General features: G+C 37.6%; 1 protein-coding gene across 1 annotated transcript in view; it reads right to left on the bottom strand.

The window, feature by feature from the left end:
- LOC150107472 (ATP-dependent 6-phosphofructokinase-like) overlaps positions 1 to 26,666 on the bottom strand; it is a 443,838-nt gene that overhangs the window by 338,074 nt on the left and 79,098 nt on the right. Inside the window, exon 4 of the mRNA XM_090391320.1 lies at positions 18,235 to 18,424. Within this exon, the coding sequence (XP_090247446.1) occupies positions 18,235 to 18,424 (190 nt within the window). The remainder of the gene's footprint in view (positions 1 to 18,234; positions 18,425 to 26,666) is intronic.

Raw genomic sequence — 26,666 nt, 5'->3', positions numbered from 1 at the left:
TGTAATCTAGAGAGATTGTTTCAGTTCACTGCCACATTACTTTGTATTGTGTTGTATGTGTTTCCAATCCTCATTTGTGTTTTTTCTTTTTTTCTCTACATCCTTAAAATATTCTGAGATGCATATCTCTCTTGACCTGCCCGTTGTCCTACACAACACAAGCCACAAGTAGTGATCTTGTAAGCATCAGGTTTCTTAAGTGGCAGAGATGGTGAGGTTTTAGAGGACTAAGAAGACTCAAAATTTGTTGAGTAGGGAGAAGGCAACTTTAATTGCTTGCTAACACAGTATCTTTGAAATCATGTCTGTGACTGACCAAATGTAGGGGAGAAGCACTGTTCATCCATAATCTTGTTTTATTTGTTTGGGCCTAAGGGGTTGGGGGGGGGGGTAAGATTTTATTAACTAATGTTCTTTATGGCCATTCTTTCATAGGACAGAACTCAGGAATTCTAGTTCTTGATGTGTGACTACGATATGTCAATGGTATTTTTATCATATGACCAAGCTCTACTGACCAACTACAGGAATGAGTCATTTGCCTAAACAACATTCATCCTCCTCAAATCAAATTCACTGTTGAATTAGAAATCAATAGATCTACCATTTTTAGACATGCTCATAGAGGTGTCCAACTCAAACAAATTCAAATATTTGGTTTATGGGAAGAAAATTCATACCAGAAATACTTGGATGCTACATTCCATTACCATCCAACACAAAAAAACTGGCATTATAAAAACCCCTAACAGATAAAGCATACAAAATCTCCAATAGTGTACACAAAAGAAAATCAAGAACTAGAATTCCTCAGTTCTATCCTACCAAAGAACAGTTACAACAGAACAGTGGTTAATAAAATCTTCAACGGCTCAGGCAACCAAATGAACAACGAAAACAAGATGACAGAGGAGAAGTACCATTCCCCTACATTTGGTGTCACAGAGAAGATTAAAGCTACTACATCAATAAGGGATTAAAGTTGTCTTCTTCCTACTCAACAAGATTTCAAGCCTTTTTTTAGTACTCCAAAATATCCTTCTGCCATTTAAGAAACGTATTTACAAGATCACCTGTACCATTGATTTGTGTTACACAGGACAGAAAGGCAGGTCAGGGGAGGGGGGGGGGGAATGAATTTTAGAATATTTTAAGAAATTAGAATTTCCATAGAATTTTCTTGCATAGAACAATGCAAGAAAACAAGGCATGATCTTACATCAAGTCTGGACTTCTCTCATAAAACATCAGATGCACGTAGACACTATTAGCATAAAATCACTGAACACCTATCATATTCTATTCTGGAGTTATGTCGACTAGGATTCACTAATGCAAATAATTTTTGTCATTTTATTATCATTATTTAGGACATGCATGGAGTCACAGGGCTCATCTTGGGAGGCCATCTTAGACAACACAAAGTCTATCATATCACTCCTTAAACTCATCCACTGCCTACACATTCACCATGATCTCAGGCAATGTATTCCATGCAACTACCACTCTCATTATAAAAAAACTTACTTCTTACCTTTTACTCACCACCTTCTTTTGTCACATCCAGGAATGGCCTCTTGTCCTTGCCATTTGTCCTCTTGTCATTTTTCAGCAGGATAGGAATGGAAAACATGGAGGGAGTACTGCTTATGATAAGTGATAACTTACGTCCTCTAAGAGTGGAGGCTTTGGAAAGCATATGGTGTGAGATAGAAGTGGCCAAGAAAGGATATTTAGTGGGAGTGTTGCTACAAACCAAGGAGTATAGAGGGTGAGGGGCAGGAAATGTTTAGCCAGTTAAGCTTGGCAAGTGCAAGAAGAATGATTGTTATGGGAGATTTTAACTACAGTAATATAAGCTGGGTCCCTGTATTGGGGCAGGGAGCAGAATACCCCCAACCACACTCCTGTGTATCGTAAGAGGCAATAAATGGAGACCCGGACCCCAGGGGTATAGCCGGGTTCCCTTCGGGGATTGGGAGAAGGGCTAATCACCCCTCCCTGTAAAAATTATCTGATTATGAAAACTGGGTGCAGCCTTATATGCCAGTAGGCACGGAAAGACATGATGAAATATAAGCTGGGAAGAGGAAAATGCATGCAGTAATAAGGGGATAAAATTTCTAGAATTCCTGAAGGACAAATGTCTTAGGCAACATGTAATAGAGGGAACGAGAGGTTCAAGAGTTTTGGATTTAGTCATTGCGTCTGAAAAAGTGATAATAAGTGAGATGACATCTCTCCCAGCAGTTGGAGAGAGAGACCATGTGGTTTTGACTTGGACGATGAATAGACATGCAGGAATATCAAAGAAAAGGGAACATATGTGGAATTATAAGGCAGGAGATTATAATAGTCATAGGTATCAACTACGGGCAGCTCCATGGAGGGCAGAATTGGAAGGTCAGGATATCATTAGTGCTTGGTAAATTGTGAAAGAATATTTGTTAGCAGCAATAGTAAGCTGTATTCCACGAGTGAAGAAGCGGACACAATTTGGTGTAAAGTGAATAATAGACAATAACAAACAGGCACTGAAGTTGAAAAAGAGATTATGGAAGAGATATAAGGAGAGGGGTGGAGGGCAGATACACGAACAATATAAGACGCAGGCCAGGATAGTGACTAGTATGGTGAGGAAGGCAAAACTGGAATATGAGAAGAGATTGGCACTAAGACTCCAAAGAAAATCCTAGGGAATTTTTTAGCTAGGTGGCAGTAGGAGGAGGAATGCTTGTGGAAGAATGACGTTGCAGGATAAAAATGGGAATAGAGTGATTGATGCAGAGGATATAATGGAGTTGATCAATGAGCACTTTATTGAAGTATTTCATCCTGGAGAAAAATGGTTTTAATACTAGAGGGATAGGGCAGATTCAGGGTTTAGAGGTGCAAGAGGAGAGTGTGTTCCAAATACTGAGTACTCTGGATATCAGTAAAGCTGTGCGAATGGATGGTATTTCACCATGGGTTTTGAGATAATGTGCTGAAGAACTGACAGTCCCGTTGACCTAGCTCTTCAATAAAAGTCTGGCTGCAGGAAAGGTTCCCAAGGAATGGAAGGAAAGTAAGATAATGCCACTTCACAAGAGCAGTTAGCAGACTGGAAGTTTCTAATAGGCCAGTTTGTGTGTCATCAGTAATTGTTAAGGTGTTGGAGAAATTAGTGAGGGACTATATACAGTGTTGAGCAAATGAGAGTAATGTTATCTGTGAGAATCAACATGGATTTGTTAATGGGAGCTCTTGCTTTAGTAATATGATTGCCTTTTATAATAAAGTGACAAGAACAGTTGATGAGGGAAAGGAGTATACTACCATTTTTTTGGATTTTGCAAAGTCGTTTGACAGGGTGCCACATGATAAGCTGATATTTAAGTTGCAGCACATAGGTTTAAATGTTGGGTTAGTCAACTGGATTCAGGATTGGTTGTCTGATAGGTATCAGAGTTGTGTATGGTGGGGCAATATCAAGGAAGCATAAGGTTACAAGTGGGATTCCACAAGGCTCAGTACTGAGACCTGTATTGTTTAAACTTTATATCAGTGACATTGTCAATGGATTGCAGGGGGATATTCAGCTGTTTGCAGATGATGTGAAGCTGGGAAGGGTTATCAGTAATAGTGCAGATGTGGCAGCCCTGCAGCAGGATTTGAATAAACTAGACAGATGGGCAAATGAGTAGGGTTTCAGTTTAATGCAGCAAAATGTAAAGTCTTGAAGTTTGGGATCCATCGATGGGAGGATGCATACTCGATAAAGGATATCAGTTATGCTGTAAGGATGCAGAGAGTTAAGGTGAAAGAGATGTTTATTTTGGCTGGTACAAATGATTTAGCAGGTGACAAGTGTAATATGTAAAAAAACATGAAAGAGTTGCTAGTGCATGCAAAAAAAGAAGAGTGAAAAAAGTAAAAGTTGTGAGTCTGTTGCCATGGTATGATAGAGGTGAGCAGATTGTGCAGGAAGAATATGTGGAGTTTGTGGACTTGTGGGGTGAGTTTGATGGCAGGAACGAAGGAAGAATTTATATAAGGTGGATGACTTGCATCTAAATGGATTTGGTGTCAGAAGTCTTGAAACTTTCACTAAACAACACTTTTGTGTTGCTCAGTGAAAGTTCAGAAATACAAAGTTAGGGAAGCTAGAATGTTTAGGGGGCACAGTTTGACTAACCATAGGTCCAGGCAACCTAGAGGTTAGTAAGTGGGAGAGTGATCACATGATGCAAAATGTAGCACTTCAGGTTAACTTTAGTAGGCAAAGAAACACAAGGTGTAAGGTGGTTGAGGGATGAAGAGGTATTGCAGTTTATGTATACTAATGCCAAAGGTCTTATCCACTGGGGATAACAATAGTTGATAAAGGTGATATATATAACCTGCAGAATGATTTCAATAAATTGGCATTGTGGGTAAAAGATAATGACTGTCAATTTAATGTTGCAAAACATAAAGTTACACAGTTTGGGTTGAAAAGTTTGCATATGGTGTATCATACTGATGGTATTGGATTGCAGGAAAGGTTGAGACATTTTCTACATTGGTTAGCACAACTTGCCAAAAATTATGGCCATTACTGAGACATGGTTGACTGAAAATGAATGGTCATAGGAATAGAATTCAAGAAGGAAACAGGATGGGGGAAGAGGGATTTTGCTAATGATAGCAGAGGAATTAAAGCCAAAAGAGTAGCAGTACATTGCTGGAAAAGGGATTCAGAGGGCAGTTCATTTGAAACGATCTAGTGTGAAATAGAGACCAACAGGACTAAATATGTAATTTGTTGCTGTGATAATCCAGGGAGTATACATGAGAATGTAGATGACATACACTCACAAATTAGCATGATCAGTACAGATCAATTAATTATTATGGGAAACTATGGGGTCATAGATTGGGAAGAGGAATGGTCAGAGGCAGGGAAGAAATGGGATTTATTCAGAGGGCAGTCCATTTGAAACTATCTAGTGTGAGACAGAAACCAGCTGAGAGATAATTATCCAAGGCAACATGTAATTGGGGGGGGGGGGGGGGGGGGCGAGTCACCTCCATTAAATGTCACAAGGTTCAAGAGTGCTGGATTTGTTCATTACATCAAAAACTTAACATTAACCAATCCAGCTATGCTTCCTCCACTTGGCGAAAGTGATTATGTAGTATTGACCTGAGCGATTCATAGATTATTATTATTATTGAAGCCTCCATGGAGTCAAAAGACTCATTGCAGGAGGTGCTTCTTAGAAAACACAAAGTCTATCATACCACTCCTTGACCGTTCTTGCTCTAACCACTCTCTCAGGCAATGCATTCCATGGTTCAATCACCCTCCATGCAAAGAAACCACTCCTCACCCTCTTGCTCACAGCTTCCTTTCACAACTTCCAGGGATGGTCCCTTGCAATTGCTCCTTCCCGCCATTCCACCAAGCGAAAGAACTCCTCCATGTCTAAGATGTAGCTGCCTCTCAACAGTTTAAAGGTCTTGATCATATCACCTCTCCTTCTTCTATCCACCAAACTCTGCAGTCCACATTTCCTCGGTCGATCCTCGTAACTGACATTGTACAGTCCTGAAACCGTCTTTGTTATCTGCCTCTGAACCCTTTCCACAGTTAATTTATCCCCATCAATTCCTGGGGACCAAATTTGAGAACAATAGTGCAAGTGTGGTCAGATCAGGGTCTTATACAATAGAATGATAACTCTTTTATCTCTGCAGGTCAGCGTCCTTCTCAGTATTGCAGCAATCCTCTGGGTTGCCTTCACCGTCTTTGCAATATGCTCCCTGAATTTCACTTTTCTATCAATCATCACCCTCCAGATCTCTTGTCTCTCCTACTTTCTCCAGTATAGCTCCAATCGAGTATGCAACCTCCCATCGATGGATCCCAAACTTCAAAAACATTTTGCTGCATTATAATGACCTTTTTCCCCCACTCATTTGCCCATCTGTCTAGCTTATTCAAATCCTCTTGCAGGGCTACCACATCTGCACTATTACTGATAACCCTTCTCAGCTTCACATCAACTGCAAACAGCTGAATATCCCCTTACAATCAATTGACAAAGTCATTAATATAAAGGTTGAACAACACAGGTTCCCAGTACTGATCCGTGTGGGAACCCGACTTGTAACCTTCTGCTTCCTTAATATTGCCCCAACATACACAACTGTCTGATACCTATCAGACAGTCAATCCTGAATTTATTTGACTAAGCTGACATTTAAACCCATGTGCTGTAACTTAAATATCAGCTAATTATGTTGCACACTGTGAAATGCCTTTGCAAAATCTAAAAAAAATGGCAGTATATTCCATTTAACAATTAACAAATCCATGTTGATTCTCACAGATAACATTACCATCAACTACCCAACGCTGTATATATAGTCCCTGACTAATTTCTCCAAGACCTTAACAACTACTGATGACATACAAACTGGCCTATAATTAGACACTTCTAGTCTACTACCACCCTTATGCAGTGGCATTATCTTACCTTCCTTCCATTCCTTGGGTACCTTTCCCGCAGCCAGACTTTTATTGAAGAGCCAGGTCAACGGTGCTGTCAGTTCTTCAGCACATTCTCTCAAAACCCATGGTGAAATATCATCCAGTCCCACAGCTTTACTGATACCCAGAGTATTCGGTATTTGGAACACACTCTCCTCTTGCACCTCTAAACACTGAACCTGCCCTATCCCTCTACTATTAAAACCTTTTTCTCCAGGATGAAATAGTTCAATAAAGTGCTCATTGAACAACACTATGTCCTCTGCATCAGTCAATCTATTCCCATTTTTATCCTGCAAAGTCATTCTTCCACAGTCATTTCTCCTGCTACTGGCCGCATAGCTAAAAAATTCCCTACGATTTTCTTTGGATCTTGGTGCCAATCTCTTCTCATATTCCAGTTTTGCCTTCCTCACCATACTAGTCACTATCCTGGCCTGCATCTTATATTGTTCATGTATCTGCCCTGCACCCCTCTTTTTATATCTCTTCTATAATCTCTTTTTCAACTGCAGTGCCTATTTGATATTGTTTGTCATCCACTTTACACCAAACTGTGTCCGCTTCTTCACTCATGGAATACAGCTTACTATTGCTGCTAACAAATATTCTTTCACAATTTCCCTGCCTTATAATTCCACATTCGTTCCCTTTTCTTTGATACACCTGCATGTCTATTCATCTTCCAAGTGAAAACCACATGGTCACTCTCTCCAACTGGTGGGAGAGATGTCATCTCACTTATTATCAGCTCCTCTGATGCTACGACCAAATCCAAAACTCTAGAACCTCTCGTTCCCTGTATTACCTGTTGACTAAAACATTTGTCCAGTGCCAGATTTAGACTTGCTGAGGCACTAAGCTATACAAAACCCAGAGGTCCCTTACTGTTTTAAATTACATCAGCTGGTCTTAGAAAAATGTAAAATATATACGCCTTTTTGATATATGAAAATATATTGTCTTTTAATTTTTATTAAAAAGATAATAAAGTATGCATTTACAAAATCACAGAAATAATTATATAATTAAAGGGTTTTAAAAAACAAATAAGGCTCATAGAACAGAAATTTGACAATTAATTTATTTTGAAAATGAGCCCTCCCCATTCGAAAACATAGGGCTATTTTTGGATTTCTTTTGATATATATATTTTAGTTTGTCTTAATGACTTGTGTGAACATTTTGAATTTCATTAAAATCGATTGACAATAATAATCTAATTTGAAAATGAGCCCCGCTTTCAAAAATATAAGTGTCTTTTTGAATTAATTTTAATAGATTTGAGTTCTTTTTTAAAAGTTATGTGAACATTTTGAATTTCATAAAAATTGCTGATAAAGAGACTGCAAGGGGGGGGGGGGTTCCAGGGGCTTCCCCCTGGCTAGGGGAGAGCCTGCCGAACCTTCGTTAGTAATTATAAATATATATTTTTATTTTGTATCGATTTTAATGATGTTTCATTCTTGGGGTGGGGGAGAGAGTAAAATAATATTACATACACATACACTTACCTTTTCAAAATGTATTTTTCTTTTTTCAATTTGTTTTTTAATAAATTTTAACTTCACTTGAGAAGACACAGAGAAACAGAGAACAAACGAATTGGTTGCCGTTCGTTCACAACAGAAATAAACATTTTAAATTTTTAAAATGTGTTATATTTATTTTTCTATTTTGGAACTTTGTAGTTTTAATTTTAAAAAGAATGTAATCTTTAATTATTTTGTATTGTTCTATTATTCCCCTGGGGGCCTTTTCTCAGTTAAAGTATGGAAAGGACTTCTTCCAAGACAATGACCTTGGGGCAAGCCCACTTGGAAGGACTATTTAAGATTAAGAGTGGTCAAAAATTATTGGATAGATACCCTTTGAAGTTAGCCGACATTTTAAAAACTCTCAAATAAATGCTTTTGAAAAAAAAAAAAGAAGACAAAATATCTCAATCACTTTTACAATGCATCAAAATTATTTCAATGTTATATTTTGTATATTTAAAATTATTTAGAAATTATCGTGATATGTCTGACTTCATTTGAGTGATTTTTCTACAAATTTTTTTTTTATCAATTTTTATATTTTTTGTTTTTTTATTTGAGGCCACAGCAGATTGCTAGGCCCTAAGCTGTAGCTTTTTTAGCTTATTTCCTGAGAGCTGCTGCTAATTCTAAGAATAGTCTCTCTTTTTTGAATTTGCTGTGATGGAGCATGGTGATTTTTTTCCATGAGATCCTGTGGGTTGTATCCAAGATATGGTCAGCCAGGCCTGACTGACCATAGTCGTGGTTGCAGATGTATGACTTATGTTCCTCCAGGTGGATAGTAACTGATCTGCCTGTCTTTCCAAAGTACACTTTATAGACTCCAGGCACTGAGAGAGGAGGGAGCTGATCTGCTGCTTAGCATCAGAGATAGCAAATAACATCAGACTTGACGTCGCCAACATCCTTGCCCAGTCTTCGCCTTCAAAAAGTAATTTATCGTCTGCCCAACACACTGCTCTCATGAAATTATGGAAAGAAAAAAAGTACTGTCATCACCAGAGCGGATAAGGGTAATGCCACAGTCGTTCTTAATGCCACGGAATACAATCGAAAAATGGAGATTATCCACTGAGATCGCTCTACCTACACCCTGCTAGAACACAACCCCACAAAAACACAAATTAAAAAATTTACTTAAAAAAGTCTTCCTGGCCCCCGGAAATCACGAAGAAACTGAAACCTTTCTCTACCCCCCCCCACCACCGAATATACGGTTTGCCAAAAAATCCACAAACCCAATTCCCCACCTTAGACCTATAGTAGATGCCACTAATGCACCTTGCTACAAACTGTCAAAACAGCTGCCAACTCTCTGACCCCCCCCCCCCCCCCACTGGACTTTCCATACATCATCCTATATGAAAAACTCTACCCATTTTAAAACCATCATAGAAAATTTATGATGGTTTTAAAATTTATAAACCTTAAATAACACAGACATATTGGTAAGCTTTGACATCTCCTCATTGTTTACCAATATTCCCTTAATTGATACCTTAACACTCTTAAAAAACGTTTTTCCTTCTGCCATCTTAGATCTCTTTTCCTTTGCCATCAATTCTGGTTATTTTTCTTGGAAGAACAAAATCTACAAGCAGATAGAGGGAACCGCCATGGCTTCCCCCCCCCCCCGCCTCTCATCCCCTCTTGCCAATTTTTATATGGAAGATTTTGAAAAATGAGCCATAGACTCAGGCCCTCTCAAACTTTCTATCTGGCTAAGATATGTAGATGATGTGTTCTCTATTTGGCCTCATGGCCCACATTAGACTCCTTCCTCAGTCACCTCAACAGCCTACATCCAAGAATCCAGTTTATGATGGAAAAGGAAAAGAACAATTGTTTACCTTTCCTAGACACCTTAGTTACAAGGCTTCCCAATGGTACACTTTCCTTCACTGTATATAGAAAACCCCACGCGCATACAGGCAGATACATTCACAAATTCTCCCATCACCACCACCACCCCGCTCCACAATATGGCATTATTAAAACTCTTATCAAGAGAGCCCACAATCTTTCTTCCAGTAGAACCCCCCTTACAACTGAGCTTGACCACATACATAACACTTTCCTCTCCAATGGCTACAGCGATCACAGTATTAAAAAATAACCAGGTCCTCCTCCATACCCCCAGTCTTCCCTTTAGAAAGAGTTTAGAAATGCCATCACCATACCCTACATCCGTGGCACATCCAAAAAAATAGCCAGGATTTTAAAAAAGTACAACCTACATACACAGCATTATAATAAATTTAGTTTAATCCTTTATCCAAGTGTGAGCAAACCAAGTTTGCGCCTGAAAGTATCTTCAGGACTGGGGTAAGGTGGTACAACACCGGGCAACTCGTTGCAAATGTGGAGCAAGCTAACATCACTCCTATCTCAGTATCTCCCATAATGCAAAACACATCTCCTTGCGGATATGTATAATGTTATGCATTAAGGGAAGGGCCACTACCCAGAATAGTTTCGACCTTCAATGAGGTCTCTTCAGTGGGAGCCAGGCCCAAGTGGAGATACCAGGCAGAAGCATTAGCAAGGTCATCTCTACCTACAGGAGTTGCCAAATGGTGTGCCACCTTTTTATTAAATTACTCTGGAACATCTACACTCAGCATTGAAGTCCCACCGCAAATTTGCTACCCTTATCCACTCTACAAAAGATCAGCTCCTTCCTCTCTCAGTGCCTGGAGTCTATAAAGTACCCTGTTCCTGTAAACTGGCATACTTTGGACAGACAGGCAGATCAGCTACTATCTGCCTGGAGGAACATAAGTCATACAACTCCAACCACGACTATGGTCAGTCAGGCCTGGCTGACCATGTCTTGGATACAACCCACAGGATCTCATGGGAAAAAAACCACCATGCTCCATCACAGCAAATTCAAAAAAGAGAGACTATTCTTAGGATCATCATCAGCAGCAGCAGCTCTCAGGAATCAATCAAATCTTAACAAATATGGTTGCATTAAGCGTCCTAAGATTTGGGAAATGCTTATCACCAGAGGTCCCACTTTACATTCCAGGCCACCTACAACTTCCCTTAGAGGGCTCTCCACCTAGATAGGACTTTAGTGTCACCCACGTGGTTGGGCTTAGTATTGTGTGTTATTTGTATATATGTTAGATTAGTTTTTTTGTAATCCCTGAAGATGTCTCAGTGACTGAGACAAAATATGGGAAGTATTAAATTCTGTTTTAATCCTTTCTGAGTGCTGTATACAATCCATTAAGCCTCCAAGAAGTTCTTTCCTATCCTGCTGAAAAATGCTGTACCCTGTTACTTCAATTCCTGTTATTATATCATTCTCCAACAACCACGGCTCAGAGATCCCAATAATCTTTGGTCAGGTTGATGCTATCAGCACCACCAATTCATCTCCTTTATTTCATATACTCCTGGCATTAGTATAAAGCATAAAAATATGACTGCTTCTATACCTATCATTATCCTCTCTCAACCCCACTAGACTCAGGGTTACCTGATGTTGTCCTCTCTTCCCCCAAGCACCCATTCCCACAAGAGGCCACCCTTGCCACCATGTAGAATTTCTGTTAAGAAGGGATATATGTGGAATTACAAAGCAGGTGATTATGATAAGCTGAGGAGTCAGCTGAAAGTGGACTCCTTAGCTGAAATTCTTATCTATGGGATAAGAATTTGGGGCAGAGAGATGTTGGTGGTGCATGGGAAGTGGTCAAGGGGTGTTTGAAGAAAGTCGTATCTACATGTATACATAGAGTCAGAAGGATAAAAATCAAGCAAGAGTTAGAGATGAATAGCTTCATTAAGCAAGAATTGCACACAAAAAGAATTATGGAGGGATTATAAAGAAAAGGTGATCAGCATGCCCATGAGTAAGCAGTATAAGGTTTAGGAAATAATTGTGACTAGTACGGTAAGGAAGGTTAAAGCTATTTATGAGAGAAGGTTAGCTGATGAGGCCAAAAGAAACTGTAAAGAGATTTTTTTTTGCTATGTGACAAGTAAAAGGAGGAATGACTATGGAAGGATGACTTTAAAAAGTAATAATGGGGAGGTTACAGAACCAAATCAAATAGCTGAATTACTGAGTGAGCATTTTGTACTACCATCTAGGTGGTGACATTGCAATAACAGATGTCACATCCATTATTGCAATAATAGATGTGACATTGACTGGCACCTCCAGTCAAGGGATTAGATAATATATCAGCCCATGTATTATAAGAATATGCAAAAGAATTATCAGCTCCTCTGACCAAGCTGTTTAATTTAAGCCTCAGTACTGGGAAGGTACCATTGGAGTGGAAAGAGGGCAAAATATTCTCTCAGCATCAAGGAGGTTCCAAGACAGAAGTAACGAATTGTAGGCCAATCAGCATCTCAGGAGTGGTGGTTAAGGTATTGGACAAATGGTGAGAGACAGAATTCAGGACTGGATAGATAGGAATATGATACTCTATAAGGGACAATATGGTTTTGTGAAGGACAGGTATTGCATTACTAATTTGCTTACTTTTTATAATCAAGTAACAATGGAATTGGATAAGGAAATGACATAAATCTCTATTGCATAAATTGGAGAAATGGGGAAAGATACGAACTGATGATTTGGATTAAAGGGTGATTGATGGACAGATATCAAAGAGTAGTTTATAGAAAAGTTGAGTCCAGGAGAAGGAAGTGACCGGGTGTACTACAGGGCTCAGTACTTGGTTCTCTGTTGTATATCAATGATATAGGAAATAGTTGGACAGGAAATATTCAGTTGTTTGATGAGAATGCTAAACTGGGAAGAGCGATGGTAACGAAGGTGATTCAGAGATCCTGCAGGAAGACTTAAACAGACCAGCAGTATGGATCTGTTTAAGTAAATGACTGCCAGTTTAATGTAGCAAAGCGTAAGGTAATGAGAAGAGATAACATGATGTGTACTATATTGATGGAACTGAACTGCAAGAAACCGATGAGGTCAGAGACTTTGGTGTGATTGTGGATAGAGAGGGTATATTGTGAAGGTAACCAAAACAGCAAATCAAATTACATGGTTGTTGAAAAACACACTAATAAACAGTGAAAGAACAGTTATTGTTCCCTTATGTATAAGACTGTAATAAGGCCACATCTGGACTACTGCGCACAGATCTGGACTCCAGGTTTAAAGGGTGGATGAAGAAGTTGTGAAAGGATCCAGAGCCTAGTGACAAAAATTGCAGCAGGTCTGTGGAATACTTTCTATGAGAATAGATTGTCAGTTTGCAGGCTTCAAAAATTAGCTGATAAGCAAAAAAGATGAGATATGATAGAAGCATTTAAGTTATTAAAGGAGTTTTAAGGATTGACACTGAAGAATTTTTTCAGTATATGGAAGGAAGAGAGAAAACAAGGGTCACCAGTGGAAGCTGCGTTAAGAGTGTGGTTGGCAAGGGTGTTAGTCCTAGATGTTTTGCTTGTAAGGTGGTGATGAGGTAGAATGGGTTGCTATGGGTGCTTCATCAGTGAATGAGTTTAAGAAGTATGATATGTATTGTATAAATGATGACTAGTGTGTGAATAATGGATCTCTCACAATGAGTCTTCTGATCCATGGAGATATCTGTAAAATAATAATAAAGATGTGAAGTCTTGAGCAGAAAAGTGCACCCAGTTTTTTGGTGCAGTGTGTGTGTGTGTGTGAGAGAGAGAACACTCTTGTGATTCCTCACAAGAGCTTTCTTGCGAGGGATCAGACAGGACTGAGTGTTATGGCATTGAAGTCAACAAGATTACCTCATTGAAATATGGCTAGAAGATCAGAGCTCAGAATATTTGTCATGATGGATCTTCAGGGTGCAAGGTTTGTCAAATGAAAAGGAGGAATAGGGTGTTCTGTCATCTGCAAAACTATGGACAGGATTTGAAGTCTGTGAGAATAGGCCAATTTATATACAGGAGGAAGAAAGTGGATGAAAGTACAGAACCCAGGGATACTCCTGTACTGTGCAGAATTTTGAGGAGAGAAAAGAATCAACCATGACTTGCAGTGAGCAATCAATGAGAAAGCTGGGGATTCAGTTGTAGAGTATGGAAGGAAGACCATAGAATGGCAGTGTGTTAAGCAGACCCCCCCCCCCACCTTCTTGTGCCAATCTCAATCAAATGCTTTTTGAAATGTTGAGAATGAAAACACGAGTTTCTCAAAATTCTTCCATGGTTAGTACAGAGATGCGTGATGAATGCTTAAAGATTGGCTGTAGATCAAGAGTAGTGGAATCCATATTGCTGGTTACTAGTTGGTGAGTGAACAGAAATAAGTTTGATGGACAATAGCTTGTTGGCTGACTTTTAGCACCCTTCTTTGGAATGAGCTGGATGTGAGCCTATTTCCATGCTGTAGGGAAGATTCCAGCTGAATAGGATAGATTGAAGAAGCGATGTAAGATAGCTGTTAGTTCTTGGGTACAAGTTTTTAACACAATAGGACACAATACCATCATGTTATTGAAGAACATAACACCATCAGGACTGGATATCTTATTTGTGTTCAGCAGGTTATTAAGCATTCTTTGGATTTCTTTCTGGCAGAAAACTATGGGTGGCATGAAGTGAGCAGTTCTTGGTAATGTGTGTGTGTGGGGGGGGGGGTTATTTTACAAGAACTAGAAGAAAAGAATAGCAGTTCTTGGGGGAAAGTGACTACTTTATCCTCTGGATGTGAAAGTGGTGGAAACATGGATGAACAAAAGTTGTGCCCAATGGCCTTGACAAGGGACCAGAAACCTTGACTAGAAATATTTGGAACTATTTGGCTAGAAATACAAAATCTGATTTGTACTTGTTGATAGTTCTTTTACAGCTGTTGTGAATGTGTGAAACTGCAACATCAGTGGAGTGAGCAACTGGAGATTTAGTCTGAGCCACTTCTACTATGTGGAGTTTTTTTTTTTTTTTCCCTATACGGCATTGGCATGCTTTTTTTTTTTTTTTTAGAACCAAGGCTTAGATTGTGACTTGGGATTTTGAGTAGAAGAGGGATGAAAGCCTTCATTCCTATGAGGTTGATTTCTGAAATTTGGTCTGAGCAGGCATTTGGGAGAACTGAAACAATAATCCAACCATGGAAAGGAGAAAAGTCACAGAAGTTATCCAATTTGGCACTCTTGTAGTATACCAAAGGACATGAGAGTGAGAATTGTTGGGTGAAGTTTGTTCCATGACACAGGAGACTTGTATTTGGATGAGATTGTGAGGTACTCTGGAAGGGAGATTAATTATCTGTGTTAGGTTATTGCTAATGGCAAACACCTCTGTATCACCTTGCCTGCTTGATCGGTGGAGCTGGAGAAGTGAAACCAAAATTCCATCCAATCCCATCGTTGAGTTCAAATTGAGATTTTGCATCAGATTTAACATCTAGTACATCTGACACTTTCCTACCACCTACATTCGCTAATGTTATTTTTTAATGTTCATTTCATATTACTTGCTAGATAGAGAATAAATTACCTTGGATATTGTTCGATTATTTGACTACTTTCCAGTCAAATTTTTGTCTTCTTGAACATGGCTGTCACTCTCCTAGCCTGTTTTTATACTGCTGCTGAGTCATCACTCTTTTCCTAATAGTGGATCCACATTTTCTTTTTTATGCAGCTCTTGCTTTCAAGTTTTATTCATTCATTTAACTTCCACAAATTGGAGAGAAGCAATCAGACACAGCTTCATTCAAACATCCTTTGAATACTCCACATGCACTTTACTATGCAGTTTCTCACATCAAGGCCCTATTTCAGATTGTTTCTTCCTACTTTATTATTATTATTACATGACACCTCCAGGGAGTCCAAGGACTCATTATGGGAAGGCTACTTCGCTAAATACATCTCACCCTCTCCACTACTATTTAATTCTTCTACTACCATCAACACCATCTACTACCCATCATCACCAACAACAGTATTTTTGGCCTGTAAATTGCATGTGTTCTGAAGGCCATTTGTCTGTATGCAGGATGAAAAACCTGAGTTTCTGGGAGGAAAAAACCTTGCTATCTCCATATGAGATCAGCTAATCAGCTATTTACTTCCTTCTCAATTTATCACAATCACTTTCCTTGTAGTTCCATACATGTGACTTCTTAGTCACAATTCTCATATGAATTGCCAACTCCTAAATCAAAAGTACATAATCACTCCCATCACCTGCATGCATAACATTCATTGCCCAGATTTCCTAAGCTAATATATACAATATTTTTATGCCACAAGTTCCTCCATCACATGCAGTGGCGGTTCATGGCTTGAAATTGTGGGGGTGCTGCAACTTTTGAAATATACATACACACTGTAAGTGCAGTATATACGTATTTGGATGAAATATCAAAATATTGGTAAAAATTTTAAAAAAAATTAACCATGAAGAAATATTGTTTATTATTGATAAAATCGTACAGTTTGGTATAATTCATAATTCAAAATTACTTAAAAACAAAATATATTCTTCTTGTTTTGTTTCATGAAATAATATTGTTTATTATCGATAAAATTGTAAATCCATTCCTTTAATTGTAATTAAAGGAATGGATTTTACTCCATTTCCTGGTTTTACTCCATTTCCCAAGTAAGCAAACAGACAAATAAGTCAAGTTTCCGCCTGCAAGTGTTGCAAGTCTAGCTGACCCTGCACGTAGTGCAAGAGCAAGGCAACCCATGGTAAAAGAAGAATAAGCTCTGATCACTAATCTTAATATTTACCCTTAATGCAAAGCACATCTCCTGGAGGAGATGTATGCTTTGTATTGAAGGCAAGGGGCCACTATCGAGACCAGTTTCGACCTTTATTGAGGTCTCATCAGTGGGAGCCAGGCTAGAAATACCAAGATTATAGTAATACAGAGCTTATAAGTATTTTACCAGAACAAGCTACCAACTTGTAACCTGTTACCAACGTGGTAACTTGTTCTGGTAAAATACTTATAAGCTCTGTATTACTATAATCTTGGTATTTCTAGCCTGGCTCCCACTGATGAGACCTCAATAAAGGTCGAAACCGGCCTGGGTTTCGACCTTTGCAATTCTTTTCATTTTTATATCAAGCAATGCATTTTTTGATAATTAATTTTTGTTTTCTTGAATCCTGTAATTAATATCATGAATTGTAACACATACTTTGATTTCATCTGCTGTTCTAATTTATCTCTTTTCCTATGTGCACTGAGAATAGTTGCAAAACATGGCCAAAAGTTCTGCTGTAACAAATAATTTTCCCCAACATAAGTTATTCCATAATTTAATCTGTGCATTATGTCTTCTGCTTAAGTGTCAATTTTTTGCAATGTAGAGGTCAAAATTATCACTGAGCTCTAAGCACCTTATACCAAATCCTTTAGGTGTAAGCTATCTGGCAAGTACAAATCCTTTCAACCATCCAAAATCATGGCATACAACAAATATATATATATTTCTTTTTTATTTATTTCTATTTATTATTATTATTTTTTATTTTGTCATTCTCTGTTTTCATGCAGTGCTTCTGAGCATTTCCCTGACACACACATCATATATTCTCTTTCAGTTCTTTCCAATTTTTTTTTTAACAGATCATTTAACACTCTGTGATGAACTAAGTGACTATTTATAAGCAAGTACTGCTAATTTATTTTTTTTAACTTTCATTAACTTCTTTTTTTTTCCAGTTATAGCTATTATGACTCAGTTTGTTATTCCCTTAAACTGAATTTGGCATTCTAAAAATAGGCTTCTGCCATTACAAATCAAACTGTTGACTTTATATCAGAAAGAATACCAAGAATAAAAATACTGAAATAATACAATAAACATTGTATGAAAACCAGTGAAAATAAGTAGCTAAATCACAGGCCTAACAAAGATGAAAACAGTTCACTTTTAACCAAACATTTCAGAATATTATGCATGCCAACTTAAAGCCAGTTAAATCAATGTTATATAAGAGTCAAGGAAAGCATCTCAACTAATGCCAAGGAAAGCATTTCAACTAAGCTATAAGACAGGCTGAAGTCTGATACTAATATTCAGTCAATACAGAATACATAAAGAATGAATATTAAAACTAGGGTTAGTGGAAGCTGGTGAAAACACTTGAAAACTGCATGCCACACATTCCCTGATCAAAAGTGACACTCTCTGGTATTGTCACAGGTATCACAAAACAGATCCATTTTCTTACCTTTCTCTACCAACTCATCCAATAAAGAACTCCATTCCTGACGAAATAAATTTGCACCAGTCAAACTACCATCACCACCAATAACAACCAGGTTTGTAATGTTGTTCCTGATGAGATTAGCAGCAGCTTTCAAGCGGCCAGGACGGTCTCGAAAATCTTTGCAACGTGCACTACCAATCACAGTACCTCCCTTAAAGAATAACATGAATTTACCTTAAAAATTATAAATTAAAAATAAACAGTAGAAACAATTCACACCTTCATCATTTTGATAAAAGCATCATATAATTATGTGAAGAACACAGAATTCTGGTTTATCATCAGTTGTCGATGTGCGGTTTGCCGATCACACGTTGTTGAAATCTTGCAATATTAACATTTAATTTGCATCCCAACTACAAAGCATCTTCTTTGTGTGAAAATAAATTAATTATCTAAATATTTTCTATTAGATATACCAACATATTTTGATATAACTGATACACAAAACATTTATATTATTCATTACAACTCTATGATTAACAATGAAACCAATACACCTTTCAATAACTGATGCCTTTTGGCCAGGAACAATAAACATTTAAAAAAAAAAAATAAATAAGAAAGAATCTACACAGTGCCTAGAACCTACAAAACTGTCAACATAAATGATGTATCAGTATATGTACAAATTTAATAAAAAATCCTCAGGCTAGATTAGCAGCTTTTGTTAAATCAAATAGCATATTTCACAACATATTATCATACTAGAAAGGCTATTGATAGCTTGACTGACTGGCTGGGCAGATGATAGCATCTTTGCTCAAGACCAACAGGCAATGGATTTACATCACACTACAGCATGGATGTTTATGAATGTCTTTGGATAAAAGATAATTTAACCATCCAGAATGAGACTGTCATTTTCATTATTGAAAACTTGGGGTAACTCGAGAAAGTACCACAGGGTTTCTGGATTATTTAACCTACAGGTTTATAACCTTTCGTGTGTGAAATTATCATACATGAATGAGCAGTCTTGCTATATGTCAATGATTCCTGTTTGGTGATGGAAGGAATTTGATATAATAATTTTTTTTTTTTTTTTTTTTTTTTTTTTTTTTTTTTTTTTTTTTTTTTAGACAAGGTTAAATTATCTGTCATGAGACAGCTAACTTATTGATTAGGTGAATAGGGATATTAGTTCAATGTTGCTGAGTATAGAGTCATGTAGGTCATGCACCCTGGCTAGAGGAGATGGAGTGAAGTGTATTGTATTAGAAGAATTTTTTCCAGAAGGTGAAGAAGGCAAGTGACTAGTGGCATTGGCAGATAGGAAACTGAAGTTAAGGACACATTTTTATTATTTTTATTACGTGACACCTCCAGGGAGTCCAAAGACTCATTGAGGGAGGGCACCTACTCTACAAGTCTGTCTTCATCACTCAGTTCACCAACTACACCATCTACTGCCCACCACCATTAGTATTTCCCCAGACAATCACAAATATCCATGCCCACAGCAGGATTCGAAACCGCAGCCTTTTAGCTGGCGAGAGGATATGCTAACCACTTGGCCAACCAGCCGGCAATATACCAAAAGTTGTAATAGTTACCCCAGAAAATTACTAACATATGCTAAGCATACTTAAGTGGAGATATAGAGATGATTGCGCTACTGTATACAGCAATGATAAGACCATATTTATATTTCTGTGCACAGATCTCATCATCAGAACATCTGAATGATAAGAAAACAATAGGAAGAGTATAGAGGCATCTGACTATCACAGAGTTTTGAAAAATTTAGTACAAAGAGAGATTAATGGTGTTATGCAGAGTTGGGCAGTGAGTAGAGAAAATGAATGACTTGAATGAGACCTATAAGTTGATGAGGGAAGTGAAATTGTATATAGGACTATAGGAACTAAACACATATGGTTAATATGAGCAAGGAAATATAAAGTAAATTTCTTGCATAGAGAGTGGCAAATGAGTGGAATGTGTTGCCAGTGATTATGAAATACACATATTCACAAAGAAAGGGCAGACAGTTGTTAGCTTCCAGTTCCATTGTAAAGTGGATTTTTGGTGTTGGCTATTTAAATGCAGTAAGAATGTATCCAATGTGTATGGGCCATGTGGCTAAATAGCAAGTACATCGTCAACATAGCGTAGCCAAAGCACTGGTTTGAGAGTGGCTGTATTGATAGCTAACTTTTTCAAGTGTTCTATGTAGAAGTTGGCAAAGGAAGGAGAAAGGGGAGAGGTCCATAGCTCCCATCTAATTGTTTGTATATTTTCCCTCTCCATATTAAATATCCTGCATGTATTGTGAATTTAAATAGTTCAAATATATCAGAGGAAAGTGTGACTTTAGCAGATCAAGGGTTTCAATTAGCAGAACATTTGTGAATAGTGAGGTGATATCAAAACTCACCATTATGTCTGAACTTTTTAAGGAATGGTTTTCTAAAATACTTTTTAGGTGGGCAGAATTTTTGACAAAGGAGGGAGAATTGTTTGGAAGAGTGTCCAGTAGCTTAGCTAAATGCCTAGTCAGTTTGTATGCGGGACTGTTTATACTATCCACAATAGGGAATGAGGATGTACCTTGTTTGTGAATTTTTGGTGCTCCATATATCCTGGGTGTTTTAATGTGGAGGGGCTTGAGTTTGTTTACTATTTCTTTAGGCCAGGAAGTGACTTTTTTCAGTAATTTACACACCCTTTCTCTTGTGAGTTGGTGAGATCTCGATCTATAATTTTGTATGTTGACTGATCTTGTAGAAGTGTGTGTATTTTATTTTCATATTCTGTTGTATCTATCACCATAGTTGCATTCCATTTGTCTGCTTTGGTTATGATAATGTCATTATTATTATGTAGCTCTTTTAGAGCACTGATTTCTTTAAGTGGGATATTATTTTTGGGAGGCTTGGAATGGATTAGGATGTTGGCCACATCTAAATTTATGTTATTGGCTGTTGCTGGAGGCAGGTCATATGTTCCCCGTTCAACAGACACCTAATTTGGCTTTTGGAACTTGCTTTGGAGTAACAGCAAAATTGTGCCCTCAACTTAAAGCACTAATGGCTTCTTTGGTTAATACAATGATAAATTCACATGATAAAATGATAAAAACGATAAACTAATAAATTAATTTATCATTTTTAATTATTTACTTATCAGTCTGAGTATAGCACTACTATGAGAACAGATAAACGCTACTTTGGAGCTATCAAAATTAAATTCAACCATCAAGGCGCTACGTCACCAACTACTTAATATTTTAAACACAGAACTGTGGGAGATCCTAGAGTGCATCTCTAACAGAGCAGCTAAAAAGGAAATCGTCAAAGTCAAAAACTACCACCAGAGAAAATTTGAAATTCTCCAACAGCACAGTGCTACACAACGACCACAATTAATCAGGACTGTTGTGAATTTGTCATCGTTAACCTTAACCAAAAAAGCCATTAGTGCTTTAAGTTCAGGGCATAATACTGCAACAAACTGTTTTTTGTGCTCTGAAGATGCTGGTTAGGATACCAGCGAAATATCATAATAAGTCAATAAATTAATTATTTACTTATCAGTCTGTGTTCTAATATATATTGTCAAAATTAATCAACATGTATGATGAACACATAAGCCTTTCTACACACTTGAGAAATTTACAGAGTTTGATTTTCTCATTAGTTTTTCTCATCACTTCTTTGTAATTACTTGTCCATGTTTCTTCTCCACTTTAAATTAAACATGCCAAGAAATTATATGGGGTGTTTAAGGGTCAAAGCTGTATAACTGAGAGGAGACCTCCACATAGCCTTTAAAGGAATGTGGAGAACCAACCAGGGCTTCTGACCTAATGTCTAATCCTCACTTTCTCGTGGTGCACCCTGTTGGGTATCTACCTGGATACTGAACGAACGAGGATGGGCTGGAAATTTGGAATTTAGCCGACCAAATTGTATTCTTATTGGCTTAAACCAATATAGAAAATGATGGTACAACATGACAAAATTTCATGCCAGCTGGGGCGTCGCCCAGTTAAACAAGGCTCCTGTTGTTTTCGCCAGGGAACCAGGGCGAACAAATCTGAAAGCACATCCCAACTCAACATCACCAGAGTTAAAGATTGGTACTATCAACATAACAAGCCTGAACGGCAAAGAAATGGAGCTAGCTGAAGAATTAGATAAGTACCAGATCAACATAATAGCAGTGACTGAAACAAAAAAGACAAAAACTGGTCAGATCTTTTTGAGCAATAAATACAAAATGTTATATTCAGGAAATGACAATCAAGGAAAAGAAGGGGTTGCCATAGTATTCAACACAAAATATGAGGCTAATCTTCTTCAATGGCAGGCAGTCTCAAGTAGAGTGATGTGGGCAAATATCAGAATGGGGAAATGGACAATGAGACTTATTTATGCCTATGGTCCTACAGAAGGTTCTACTAAGGTAGAAGTGGAGGAATTTTTTGATGCTTTAGAAAAAACAACTGAACACAATGAAAAAGAAAAAGTTGGTCCTTGTTGGGGATCTAAATAGCAGAGTAGAAAGTTCTCTGTTCCGTCATTGTTTAACATCAAGCTTTTTCTTATGGAATAAAACCATATATCAGCAATTGACTGGCCTTGCAATGGGCAGCCCCCTCTCTCCATCTTGTGCTGATCTCTTTATGGAGGATTTTGAAAGTAAAATCTTAACTCAAACAGACCCTAAACCCACAGTATGGTGGAGATACGTGGATGATATATTTATCGTTTGGAACCACACAAATAAGGACCTGTTCGACTTTCTCAACAAAATCAACTCTCTACACCATACAATCAAATTCACTCTAGAACTTGAAAAAGATAACCAATTATCATTTCTGGACACTTTAATTAAGAAGCTTCCGAATGGTGGTATCAACCTCTCAGTTTACCACAACCCTACCAATAGAGGACATTATTTACATTTCACTTCCTGCCACCACATTTCTCAGAAACTTAGTATTATACACATATTGAAGAACCGTGCTTCTCTCCTTACAACAGATCAACAAGACCTCCAGCTATCCAACTATCCCTGATATCCACCAACCTTACCATGAATGGATTTCCTCGAAGACTCATCCACAAGATACTTTTCTCTGAACCCCGACAAAGACAACAAGATGATGTACGTTATATTTCTACCATCGTCATTCCATACTTAGGGACAGTTTCCAATAAGATTGCTAGGCTCCTTAAACCACATAAAATAAGAGTAGCCTTTAAACCCACAGAAACGATTAGACAATTCTTAAGATCTCCAAAAGATAGCCATCCTTTCTCCAAATATGCTGGAGTTTATAACATACCCCGCTTGTGCAGCTTGAATTACATCGCCCAAACTTCAAGGAGCCTTGAAATTAGGCAAAAAGAACACATAAGTAACGTCAATAATAACAGAGAAGAAAAATAGGGGTTAGCTTTTCATTTTTCAAGAACAAACCATACCATAGAGTGGGATAGAAGCACAATTCCTTACATGGAGGAGGACTTCCGCTCCCGAATTTTTAAGGAGGCCACAACAGTTGCCCGCTGTATACAAAACCTTAACAGAAACCAAGGACTAATCTTGCCCATGATCTGGAAGACCCTTATCAGATCCTTCAACTCACCAGAACTGAATTATAGTGCCAACTATAGAATGTTCCTATATAACAACAAGTGATATCATCCACACACTATGAATGTATTGTACGCACTCTGTTCTTTGTTTAATATAATTGGAATCGTTTGATTATAGTTTGTAACAGTTTTTTACTTTTTAGTGCCTTACATCAGTTATGTACCCTGAAGATGCCAACAGCCTTAGTTGGTGAAACTAGTTGGTATAACTTAGTTGTTTATTATATGCACTTGTTCAATATAATCCCATTAAAAGTCTTTCCAGAGTAGAAAGTGATTGTCAGACATACAAAAAAAGTTTGGGAAGATTTGGGAAAAGAGCAAAGCTAATAATAATGAAAATATCTGTTGGATTTCTGCTCAGGACACGGACTGGTTATTACAAACACTATGTTCCAACATAAAAATGTGCACAAATTCACATGGAGAGAGAAAAGGTAAGGAATAAGAAAAGTCTCATTGACTATGTTATTGTTGATAGTGATGTTTTCTCCCTGGTGCCGGACACCAGAGTGTACAGAGGATTTGAAATTGGAAGTGATCACTATTTAGTCTTGAGCAGGATAAAATTTAATTTCATTTTGAAAAGCAGAACATTTATGAAAGTTTTAAAGCAAATAAAAGTTGAGTAGCTCTCAGATGTGAACTGTAGACTAAAATACACACACATTATTCAAGAAAAAATGAAAGAGTTTGAGAACAGGAACCAAACCCTGGAGATTCAGTGGCAAGCCTTGAAGAAAACATGCATTGATTTAGCCAGAGAGGCATGTGGTGAGGTTGTCTGCAAGGATATAAAAATCAGAACTCCATGGTGGACACAGGAAGTTAAAGAGGCAGTGAGGGAAAAGAAGAAGGCATGTCAAAAGTTCGTAGCAAATAAGTCAGCTTGTGCTCTGAGAAAATACAGAGACAAATGTAAGAAAGCTAAACACTGTAAAACTAGCTAAACAAAAGTCATGGGAGTACTTTGGCAAGAACTTCGAAATTAAATATCAAGAGGGTGGCAAGATATTCTGGAGGTTGTAAAAGGAATTAGAGATGATAAAGGTGACAAGAAAACTGGAGAAAAAGATATCCTTGAAATATGGAGAATATTTAGAAAAATTGCTAAATGAAACAAGCAGTGATAGTACAGTGGTAAAAAACACTCAACAGGCATACAGTCAGGAATACATATCCATACTTGAAGTAGAAAAAGCTATCAAAGGCTTGAAATGTGGAAAGGCAGCAGGAGTAGATGATATTCAACCAGAAATGCTGAAGTATAGTGGTATAAAAGTCTTACAATGGCTGCACTGCATAGTTCAGAAAGCCTGGACAGAGAGATGAATTCCCGATGATTGGAGTAGAGCTCTAATAGTGCCCATATATAAAAAGGGAAATAAAACTGAATGTGAGAATTACAGAGGTATTTCCCTACTTAGTGTTCCTGGCAAGATCTATGCAAGTATACTTGAGAAATGGTTGAGAAGAATTGTGGAAAAAAAGGTGGATGAAGAACAAGCTGGATTTGGGCCAAATAGAGGCTGTCAGGATCAGATCTTCACTTTACAACAAATAGCCGAGAAAGCATGGGAATATAACAATGAATTGTATTTAAGTTTTGTCGATTTGAAAAAAGCATATGACAAGGTACCAAGAGAGAAGCTATTCAATACGCTACAGTTATAAGGTGTCAATGGGGCATTATATCAAGAAATACTTAGTCTTTATTTGAGTTGTAAGTCAGCAGTTAGAATTGAAGGAAGTACAGGAAGATGGTTTAATGTTAAATCTGGTGTGAGACAAGGATGTACATTATCCCCTCTGTTATTCATTATCTATATGGATCACATTATGAAGGAAAGTGGTATTAAACATGATATCAACATTTGAGATGTTAATGTCAGCTCTTTGCTTTATGCAGCCAATGTTATACTTCTAAATAAATCCACTACAAGTTTGCAAGATTACTTCACTAAATTGAATAACTGTTGTAATAGATATGGTATGAAGGTCAGCATTAAAAAGACAAAGACAATGAAAATATGCAGAATTGTTGAAAATGTCAACTGTGTTGTGAATGGGGAACCTGTGGAACAAGTAAAACATTTCAGCTACTTAGGCACGATTTTTACTTAAGATGGTAAATTAAATATGGAAATAGACAGCAGAATCAACAAAGCTGGTATGGTAGGCAGTCAAATGAATAAATTTATATGATATAAGAGAGAAATTAGTCAGAACACTAAATTAGCTGTATAGAATACAGTGTTCAAACCAGTTTTAACTTATGGATCTGAGAGTTCAGAAGTAAAACACTTTGCCAAAGACTTGAAACCGCAGATATGAGAGTCCTGAGAAAGATCAGAGGCATGAACAGATGGCATCAATGGCAATATCATATTAAAAATGAGGATATTAGGAAAGAACTTGACATTGTCGCCCCAGGAATGCATTAGCAGAGCTAATCTCAGGTGGTATGGTCACTTAAACAGAATAGGCAAGGAAAGATTAGTAAAACAAGTGTTCTCTGCAAGGTTGGCAGGAAAACGACCCAGAGGAAGACCAAGATATAGGTGGATTGATACGGTACAAAGTGTGTTAGACGATAGCAATATAAGATCTGATAATGTTGGTGTCTTGACAAATAACAGACTGATTTGAAGGAAAATTGTAGATAGGAAGTTAGTAATGATGTAAATTTTTCATATAGTACTATCATATCCTGTACACCCCTTGAAGGTACATGTCAGGAATTTGATGATGATGATGAAGAAATTATATTCTTGGTTTCATCCT

The sequence above is a fragment of the Typopeltis vanoorti genome, chromosome 4, assembly GCF_054136105.1.
Source record: "Typopeltis vanoorti isolate ZY-2024b chromosome 4, IOZ_Tvanoo_1.0, whole genome shotgun sequence".
Lineage (NCBI taxonomy): Eukaryota > Metazoa > Arthropoda > Arachnida > Uropygi > Thelyphonidae > Typopeltis > Typopeltis vanoorti.
Note: the sequence above shows the minus strand (reverse complement) of the source record. Positions and strands in the feature narration are given on the sequence as shown.